Source organism: Alexandromys fortis, unplaced genomic scaffold (genome assembly GCF_014885135.2).
Source record: "Alexandromys fortis isolate MF-2015 unplaced genomic scaffold, M_Fortis_MF-2015_v1.1 scaffold_335, whole genome shotgun sequence".
Classification (NCBI taxonomy): domain Eukaryota; kingdom Metazoa; phylum Chordata; class Mammalia; order Rodentia; family Cricetidae; genus Alexandromys; species Alexandromys fortis.
The window spans coordinates 75,119-86,033 of NW_026068218.1; the positions used below are offsets into that span (position 1 = coordinate 75,119).

The 10,915-nt window shown below is 33.4% G+C and overlaps 2 protein-coding genes across 3 annotated transcripts in view; both read left to right on the forward strand.

Annotated features, from left to right (window-relative positions):
* LOC126493487 (olfactory receptor 8B3-like) lies at positions 1-4,405 on the forward strand. 2 transcript variants are annotated; one of them, XM_050130503.1, is made up of 2 exons: positions 1-14; positions 3,469-4,405. In XM_050130503.1, exons 1-2 carry the CDS (start codon positions 1-3, stop codon positions 4,403-4,405), a joined length of 951 nt encoding a protein of 316 aa, XP_049986460.1. The 2 variants fall into 2 exon arrangements, with proteins under 2 accessions (XP_049986460.1, XP_049986461.1); XM_050130504.1 differs by lacking the exon at positions 1-14 and adding an exon at positions 1,392-1,412 and having other exon boundaries at positions 3,485-4,405.
* Positions 4,406-10,061: 5,656 nt separating this feature from the next.
* Positions 10,062-10,915, forward strand: part of LOC126493489 (olfactory receptor 8B3-like) — a 7,143-nt gene continuing 6,289 nt past the window's right edge. Inside the window, exon 1 of the mRNA XM_050130506.1 lies at positions 10,062-10,824. Coding sequence (XP_049986463.1) covers positions 10,062-10,824 — 763 coding nt within the window. The remainder of the gene's footprint in view (positions 10,825-10,915) is intronic.

Genomic DNA, 10,915 nt, shown 5'->3' on the forward strand with positions numbered 1-10,915 from the left:
ATGCAGGCTCTAAAGTGAGGAGGTTTTAGGCATATGTCTCCAGGCCTAACTCCAGCAACAGTTCACAGAATTTATCTTTTCTGTGACATATAAAACATACACAATATACTTTATTACCAAAGTTTAGCAATCTCAAATGTGTTCATGTGCACCATTTCTTCTTCCCTTACTAATCCACCAATAGGCATTTAGACCTGTTCTATTGAATAGCTGTAATGTACCTCATTTCAAAGATACCCACCTATGTCTAGGATTTTTGAGAAAGGAATAATCTAATTTTTCTAATGAGATAAAAATGTATATTTGACATGGGATATTTTAAAGTATTGATAAATAAATCAAGAAATGCTCATTCATAATATCAATATGATTTAAATTTATTGATGGGTTGTCTATTATTTTCACTATTTTCTGTTATGTAGTGATTTATATAACTAATTTTTATATTTTTTCTATTTTATCACCAAACAATAGAACTGAAGACACAATCTTTCATAATTTTTATTTTAAAAATGCATACATATTAGTTAAATATCTTGTATCAATAAATCCCTACATTACATACTATATTTCCACAAAGTGTATATATGTTGTTAAACTCATTTATAAAGTGCTATATGTAAGAACTAAACTGGAAACTAAGGGAGAAATCTTATGTAAGTATTGAAATTACTTAGCAATGATGGAAAATTTTAAATGTGACTTGAATGTTTGGGGATCTTGCTCAAAGAGACACCTCATGCTTGGCGCCAATGACTTTCTGATCTTCATCTTAAGCAATGAAGAAAAAACACAGCAACAATAAATTATTTTTGCCAAGTGATTTGGGTAACACACAGAATAGATAATAGCTTAGGTATTTTGCTGCATTCCAGGGGAAAAAACTGATATGATAATAAGGAATATTGGGAATAGAATCTGTGGAAACTTCCACTAAGAATGGAGGAACAAAAAGAAACCAAAAGTAACACAGTAGATTTCCCTTAAGATATGAAGTTTTATTGTGAAATGGGCTTCAATTTTGGCTCAAGCACAAAAGCACAGTCCCTAAAGACTTGGTGTTTCTTAAATACCATGTCCCTAAGAAACAAAAGGTACATTCTGGTCTAGCATGTAAAAGCATACCTCATGTCTATTTTTATATCTGGTGCCTGTGTCCTTAGAGGAGTGTGATAAAACGTCTACTTTGTTCATAGCCAAGTATATCATGCTAGTGAACTATGCAAACTTTCTGATGTCTTATCTGGAGGTAAGTGTGATAAAAAGAAGATACCATTTCAAGTGATTAAGGTTTATTTGATAAATTATGACAAATTATTGGCAATTCCAGTGTATATAAAAATTAATTTTGTGTTGTGCCCCCTTAGAAACAAAGGTTTGAGGCTGGAAAGATGGTTCAGTTAAGAGCACTGGCTGTTCTTCCAGAGGACCTGGGTTCATTTCCCAGTACCCATATGACAACTTACAACTGTCTGTAACTCAAGTTTCTGGGGATCTGACACCCTCACAGCAATGCACATAAAATTTTAAATTATTTATTTAAAAAAGAATCAATGTTTTTAAACCTTCATAGACTTACAGAAGGCTATAATCACAACTGGGTAAAGAAATGAGATGCAACCTTTTCTGTCATGATGATGTAAGTTAAAATATCCTAATGCCTAAGTCCACTTTTTTCTTAACACCTTTATTGATATAGCTCCAACATCTATAAATGTTAAATTATTGGAGACACAAAGGTTTTAGTACGACAGATCACTAGAGAAACCAGAAATGTTAAGCATGTAGGGATCTCTATAGAGTGGAAGAGATAAAATAACTCTTTTTCTGTTCAGTAAGCTGGGGTTTGATATTGATAATAACCTGGTGACATTTGGACTGTCTGTGGAGGTAGAACTTGAACTCATCCACTCTTTGCTATAAAGGCAGATCTTACAGAATACCCCAAAACATTTATCCTAGCCTCTTCCTTCCCTATATTTCAGTTAATACAGCCCATCATTAGGGGCGATGTCATGTGCACTTTATAGCTTACTGACCTGCATGTCATCTTGGTCACAGACCACACTAGATTCTAGGACCTCCTGTTATAGAGCCCACCCTCATGGTCACATATGCTTTAAAGGGAGTTTCTAAGTAGTCTCTTTAAGCTTTATTATATACATGTTATTAACATTATTCTGCTCTGGAAACCAAAAGTGGGAATGATTGTTGCCTGGAAGCTTTCCCCCAAATTGTTCTGTGTTTTAAATATGCTGCCAACGAATTGCCCAAGTCTGATACAGATTGACAAAGTAAATCTGGACCAAATTTTCATTCTCAATTTTTTGCAGATAACTGCCTGCATTGTCATTTGCAGGATCCTCCTCAGTAAAGATACATGTTACAATTGCTTTGAACATTTATTAATTATAAAGTTATTTAAATGGAGATTTTTCAAAAATGCCTTTTTCCTATAAAGCCTTGCCTTTTGAGGTTTTGAATATGTACATGACAGTAATATAATTTAAAATGTTATTCTTTATTGAAAATCAAAGCATATACCATTCTTAATTATTTTAACTTGTTGAATATTTTTCTGTAGACTTAACTGCATTTCTCATTTGAATCATTTTGCAATTTAACATGCAGTGGTTGATTTCCAATCTCTTGAACCCCTTTCATGAATGCTCTAATATTTCTTTATGAATGTAACTGTTTATATTGTACATATCGAAAAGGTGTTGATTTGTTTCCATTTAGCATCTTAGATTTTAAGCTTATGAAGTAGCTTGACATTGAAGTCCAAGGATCTCATGGGTGCCCTTTCATTTCATATTATACAATTCTAGGAATTGATGAAATTCCCAAAAGTGTATCCTGGAAAAAAGTACAGGGTATTGAAAGAATTTCAGGAGACACAAGTATTTTAATGTCACACTCATGAAGTTTCATCTCTAAGACCATCTCACAAATTTTTTAGATGAATATGAATAGTTGTTGTAGCAACCATGGGATTTTAATAATTCCCAGCCGCTGATTAAAGAAAGCTAAAGCTTATATTTGAAACAATGTAGGAAGTCCTGATGCCACCACAGTTATGTCTGAATGAGGTTAGATCCAGGTTGCAGCAGGTTCTCCATGTATCTACCAATGGCTGAAACTATGACAAAATGATGAGATGAGGGTTGGGAATTCCCAAATATGTGTCCTGACTACTTGTATTTGGATATCTGAGTAGCCATACTAGAAAGTGACAGCAAAGATAACAGCTTTTGGATTGTTCATGATTACTTTAGTTATCTTTTAATGGTCTAGAATGGGTAAATGTCACTCTACATCATGATAGCAAGAACAGTAATTTCTGTGAACTCAGATATTTAGGCATTCCTATCATGTAGTTAACAAATGTAATAGAAGCTATGCCAGTAATTTTTTTTTGTCTCATAATGTCACAACATACATTTGTGTTTACAGATTATCTTAAAGAAAAATGGGACTGAAGAATGGTTCTTTGGTGACTGAATTCATTCTACTGGGATTGACAAATGACCCTGATCTGCAATTACCACTGTTCTTACTGTTTCTATTAATATATACAACCACAGCACTGGGGAATTTGACTTTGATCATTTTAATTGTGCTTAATTCTCACCTTCACACCCCCATGTACTTTTTCCTCTTCAACTTGTCTTGCATTGACCTCTGCTATTCCTCTGTGATTACACCCAAAATGCTGATGAACTTCTTAGTAAGGAAGAATGTTATCTCCTACAATGGATGCATGACACAGCTGTATTTCTTCTGTTTTTTTGCCATTTGTGAATGCTGTGTTCTGACATCAATGGCTTATGATCGTTATGTGGCTATCTGTAATCCACTTATGTATAATATTGCTATGTCCCCCAAGGTGTGTTCCTATCTTATGCTTGGTTCATACACAATGGGATTTTCTGGTGCCATGATCCATACTGGATGCATTTTAAGACTGACCTTCTGTGACGGTAATATCATCAACCACTATTTCTGTGATCTTTTCCCTTTGCTGCAGCTCTCTTGCACAAGCACTTATGCCAATGAAATAGAGATTCTTATTGTAGGTGGAAAAGATATCATTATACCCAGTGTTATCATCTTTACCTCTTATGGCTTCATCCTCTCTAACATCCTTCAAATGAGATCCACCGCAGGCATATACAAAGCCTTTAGCACCTGCAGCTCCCACATTCTTGCTGTTTCTCTATTCTTTGGATCATGTGCATTTATGTATCTCAAACCCTCCTCAGCTGGATCTATGGACCAGGGGAAAATATCTTCTGTATTTTACACCATTGTAGTTCCCATGATGAACCCTTTAATTTACAGCTTGAGAAACAAGGATGTCAAAGTTGCCCTGAGAAAAACCTTTCACAGGAGGAGTCTTTGAACAAATTAATATGTTTAGAACTATAGATTTGTTAATGAGCATTTTTATGGCTATGATAAAAACTACCTTTTGATTTATCTTTTTTAAAAAGTTGATGATTGGTAGAATATTGAGACATTTTTGTTCCTCCAGATGTTTTGGTATAAATTTCCTTTGATTTTATACTTCTGGCAAAGTCTTTTTTTCACTAGTTTTACTAAGAATAACAATAATTAATTATACCTCTTTTGTGATTGTCCTTATTGGATGTATCCACCAAATAATAAAAAGAAAATCTGTCAATAGTTATATAAAGTACTCCTTCATTGTCCATGTCTATTGGCAAGAAGATTCTTATTCGTCTATGTAATAAAATATGAAGCAGATTCATTTTTACCCTTTCTTGGGCACAAGTGTGTCCCTTTTTATACAAGTGCTTAATGATCCAAGGGTTTTTATTAACTGGCTATTCAATACAACCTACATGTGAGTTTTAAATAATATGTAAGTGACATTCTTATGTCAGTCAGTTATGCTACATTTATTTCATAAATAATAACTAGTTAATTTTATAAGTAATGCATTATATATGTATATATATGCTGTATACAATGTTACAGATTATACTTCTTCTCCACTCTTCATAAAGCTTTGATGAAATTTTATCCTTATACAATCTCATCTATCAGAAGGTTAAGGAATGATTGAAAATGTACATGTGGTCTTTGATTTATCTGATTTTTGTGCAGTATGGTAGCTTATGTTTTAGTTTAATTCTTCTACTTTGGGCACTGTTTTTTTTTCCAGCACCATTGTTTTAGGACGCTATCTTTCCTTCAGTATTTTAGTAAGACTTTCAAAAGACTACTAGTGTTATTTATAACAGTTCATGCTCCCTTCTCTACCCTATACTCTTCTGTCATCCCATTTGATCCTTCTTGTTCCATTATTACCCTTTTACCACTTTATATCACTACTTTCTAGGTCTGATCCCTTGAGAAACATTTTTCTTCTCTATTTGAAATTTAAATAATTTATTAGATAATTATAGTCACTAATAGGTGTCATACTATTATAGACAAGAATGACATGAGTGGGAATCTTTACTTTGTTCTTGGTGTGAAAGAAAAGGGATCTCTATTAACATGGGTCATTATAGACTATGTACTGTTTTGTTTCATAATTGACATTTATTGTGTTGCTGTTACTCCAGTATAGCTTTATTTTGTTTTTGAATGGAAATTATGTTGAATTTTGTCATAGTATTCTTGTATGTCCACTTATATGCATTTGATAATCTAATGTTATGACATAATAATTTGTTTGATTTAAGAAGTTATTAACTTTGTTAAGATGTCATTCTAATGCTGTTATTTCTTCTTTCCATGCAATTAGGATATTTACTGACTCACATAAAAATCACCATGCTACATTTCATTACTGCATTATCACCACTCTGAGTAAATAATAGAAATATTTGTGTTTCTGTTTCTTTAATTCCAATCACTACCTGTCTCAGAAAACAATAATCTTTCTATTTTTATATATTTTCATTGTTCTGTAAAATGCTTAAGAATAGTATGTAAAATGGCATTGAAAGGGCTCCTAGTGTTATTTATAAGAGTCCATGCTCCCTTCTCTACCCCACCCTCTACTGTCATCACAGTTGACCCTTCATGTTCTATTATTCCCCATTTACCACTTTATGTCACTATTTTCTAGGTCTGATCCCTTGAGAAACAATATCCCTTGAGAAATATTTTCATTGTTCTGTAAAATACTTCATGAATATTATGTGAAATGGCATTGTATATTGAATTTTCTGATTAATATTTTCAATGTAGACCAGGCAGTGATGGCGCATGCCTTTAATCCCAGCACTCAGGAGACAGAGGCTGGCGGATCTCTGTGAGTTCAAGGCAAGCCTGGTCTACTAGAGCTAGCTCCAGGACAGGCTCCAAAGCTACAGAAAAACCCTGTCCTGGAAAAAAAAAAGAAAGAAACAACAACAACAACAACAAAAAAATCATTTTTACAACAGATACATATTAAGTGTTCATTGATTTTAAAAATCAAAGTGTGTCATTCTTTGTTAAATTAAATATATGGGTGAGTATGTCAAACTAATGTTGTTTTCCAAATTTTCGTTACATTTTGAACAATAATTCTTATAGTTCATTGATACTCATTAAGAGGATTTTTGTCACCTGTTATTAGAGATATGTCAATGTCTTTGTTGTTTACCACTTATTAGAAATATGTTATATTTTAAAATTGAGTGTTGTATGCCTGTTCAGCCTTAGAATAAGATGATTACCCTTGTCAACTTTGCCTTGTTTTCACGCAGGGTTTCTGCATCAGCACCTGGGTTGTCATTTTTTTGTTATTGTCAGTGACAGACAAATAGCGTCTCATGCATGCTAGTCAGCACCTATACCACTGGACTACACTTTAAGGTTTTGCAAATTTTTATTAGAATTTATTTGGAATTATTATTTATTGTCTAAAAGATAAATAAAATAACAAAGCACTTATAATTGCCCACAAAGTCTTATGTCTTATTTTTTATAAAAAACAAAGATATATTTTCAATACCTAATCTTATTTAAACTTTTGCTTTCCTTTTTATTTTTTTATTTCTGTTTTTATGACATTTGAGACAAGAACTTGATTGTACCTAAAGCCTTTCCTGATGCTTGTTTCATAACCCAAAGAAATTTTCAACTGTACCTCCTGCTTCAGACTTTCCACTTCCTGATTTGTGTTCTACCCTAAAGAGATAAACACAAGGTTTAATAAATGTGACTCAGTATATTAAACAATTTAGAAGACGTGGATGCCCATAAATAGCTCCATAGGTACAAATGTTTGAAGACATGCTTTAGGAACAAAATAATAAAAGCAAAGTCTGAATGGAGGGTGACAAAATAACTGGACCATTCATTTGGCAATTCAGAGGGTTTAAAATGTACATAAAATGTTCATTTCTGAATCACCACACCAGAAATTCAGTGGGTGGTTGCATCTAACCTACGTCATAAAAATTCTTTTTTTGTCTAGTAGTCTTGGAAATGAGTAAGTTAACCTTTGTAGTGAGATGAAAAATACATTTGGCATAGGATATTTTAAATTAATGATAACTAAATGAGAAATGACTACTTCTTAAAGTGGGATTTATATTCATTGTAACTGGAGGTTTCTCTCTTACCCACCAGTTCTGAATAGCCATTCTGAGACTTAAGAGTAATTTCAAGCTGTTTGGCTTATTAGGTCAGGTTTATTAGTAACTAGCTCTTAGAACATACATTAAACCATTTCTGTTATTCTATATTTTACAACTAGCTCTTAGAACATACATTAAACCGTTTCTGTTATTCTATATTTTACCACAAGGCTCATGGGTTTTTACAGCATATCTTCTTTCTCGGGCCATTGCTTACATCTCTCTGACTTTGTCCTTTTTCATCATGCATCTGTTTGTATTTCTTGTCTGGCTCTGTTTTGCCAGGCTGTTGGCCAAATCAGATTCTTTATTTACCAATGGTAATAAAACATATTTTCAGCATTCAGAGAAACACCCCACATCAGTTTATAGAAGAATTTCACAATTTTTCATTGTGCACGAAAGTACTACAACAAGTTTTATAATTTTTTTCTATTTATTTACTACAATTCTGTTGAAGACATGACCTGTTTATAAATATTGTTTAATGAAAATGCATAAATTAATAAAGTAGCTTATATTAGGAATTCCATGGATTCTATATTTTTTTCTAAATTGTGTATAGATGTGGTTGAACCGATTTACAAAGTGCTACATGTAAGAACAAATATGGAAACTAAATTAGAAATATCATTTAAGGACTGAATTGACTGAGCAATGATGTAAAATTTTAGACAAGTCTTGGGAGATCTAGGAATGTTGATTAATGGGAGAGTTTCTGCTTGGTATCATTGACTTTCTGAAGGCAAAACACATCAACAAATTATTTTGGTAACTCTCAGGATATATATATATATGATAATAGGGAATACTGGGAATAGAATCTGTGGAAAATTCCATTTAGGATGGAGGAACAATGATAAGAGGAAACATCACAATAAATTTCTCTTAAGATATGAAGTTTATAGAGATACACGATTCAGTGATGGCTCGAGCACAGAAATACAGTCCCTAAAGAGAAATGTATGTAATTCTTAAATGCCAAGTCTCTAAAGAACAAAAGGCACATTCCGATCTAGCATGTAAACATCATTACCTCATGTCTTTTTTTTATAACTGGTGTCTCTATCCTGAGAGGAGATTGTGAAAACCTCTTCCTTGTTCATAGCCTAGTATTTCATGCTAGTGGATTATGCATACTTTCTGGTGTCTCATCTAGTGGTAAGTATGACAAAAAGAAGATACCACTTCTAATTATTAGCAATTCCAGGGTATATAAAAATGAATTTTGTGCTATATACTCTTATAATCAAAAGTTTGAAACCACCTGACACTTATAAAGCTCTATGGCACAACAACGGTGTGGGAATGAAGTAAAACCCTTTCTTTCATGATGAGGTAAACTGAAATTTATTTATGGTGGCACTTTGTTTTTTTCTTTAACATCCTTAGATGTTATATCTAATGTTACAAATATGAGTTAACTATTTGGACCCATTTTTTGTTGTGAAGTTACCCAAAATGGAATGTATTCACATGTTTTATCCTACATAGGACTATACGAACAGGTAGTGATAATTAATTTTTTTTTTGTTAGAAAATCAAAGCACATGCCATTTTTAACTACTTTAATTATCGAAATTAGTCCTCCAAACTTCACCATGTTTCTCATTTGAATCCCTTTCTAATTTAGCTGTCAGCACTTGCTTCCTAATTTCATGGGATCTAGGCAAAAATATTCTATCTTCTGTAAATGTGTATATTTTTTATATTGCAGAAATAAGGGAGGTGATGCACTGTTTCTGTTTAGTGTCTTACTCATTTGATTTCTGAAGTAGATTCACACTGATTCACAGGAATCTCACGAATGTCCTTTCATTATATACTATACAACTTTAAGAATAGAATGAAATTATCAGAAGATTATTCTGAAAAAAAAGACATCATGGAGTGTTGAAAGAGTCAGAGGTTAAAAGACAGAAGTTATACAATGATACATTCAGTAAATTAATTATTGAGGGCCATCAATAATCATACCTTCTAGCACAACTCTGGCTAAATCAATACTGAAGTTTAGATTTGAAACAATGTTCATTGTCCTGATGTCACCACAGCTGTAATCCAGATGTGGTACTCCCAGTTGTCACAGGTTATACATGTATCTGCCCAGTGCTGAAACAAAGACAAGATGAGAAGAGGGATGGGAAGCTTCCATTTCTCCTGCCCCCTCTTATAAGGATATCTGAGTAGTCAAGTAGGAAGTGATAGCAATGGTCATGGCACTTTAGACCATGGGTAGTTAACTTTACTGTGTTTATCCTTTAAAGCAGTAATCTGGGAGAATATTACGCTTTATCATGGTAGCATGAACTGCAAATTCTATCAATACAATAAAGTACTTGTAAGGCATTTCCACCACGTAATTCTCAAGTGTGATATAAACTGTGGCAGTAATTGTTGTGGCTTTAAAATGTTATAATATTCTTTTGTGTTTACAGATTATTTTAAAGAAGAATGGGTCTGGAAAATGATTCTTTGGTGACTGAATTCATTCTACAGGGATTGACAAATGACCCTGATCTCCAATTACCCCTGTTTTCACTCTTTCTTCTAATATATACAACCACAGTACTGGGGAACCTGGCTTTGATAACTTTAATTGTGCTGAATTCTCACCTCCATACCCCCATGTACTTTTTCCTTTTAAACATGTCCTTCATTGACCTCAGTTATTCCTCTGTGATTACACCCAAAATGCTGATGAACTTCTTACACAGGAAGAATATTATCTCTTACATGGGATGCATGACCCAGCTGTATTTCTTCTGTTTCTTTGATGTCAGTGAATGCTGTGTTCTGACTTCAATGGCCTATGATCGTTATGTGACTATCTGTCATCCACTCTTGTATAACATTTTTATGTCCCCCAAGATTTGTTCCTATCTTATGATTGGTTCATACATAATGGGATTTTCTGGTGCCATGATTCATACTGGATGGATGCTTAGACTGACCTTCTGTGATAGGAACACCATCAATCACTATTTCTGTGACCTGCTCCCTTTATTGCAGCTCTCCTGCACCAACACCTTTGCCAATGGAATTGAGATTATTATTGTAGGCGGGATAGATATTATCGTGTCCAGTGTCATCATCTTTACCTCTTACGGCTTCATCCTCTCTAACATCCTTCAGATGAGCTCCACCAAGGGCAGATCTAAAGCTTTTAGCACCTGTAGCTCTCACATAATTGCTGTTTCTCTATTCTTTGGTTCAGGTGCATTTATGTATCTTCAATCTTCCTCAGCTGGATCTATGGATCAGGGGAAAAGGTCTTCCATTTTTTATACCATATTGATTCCTATGAT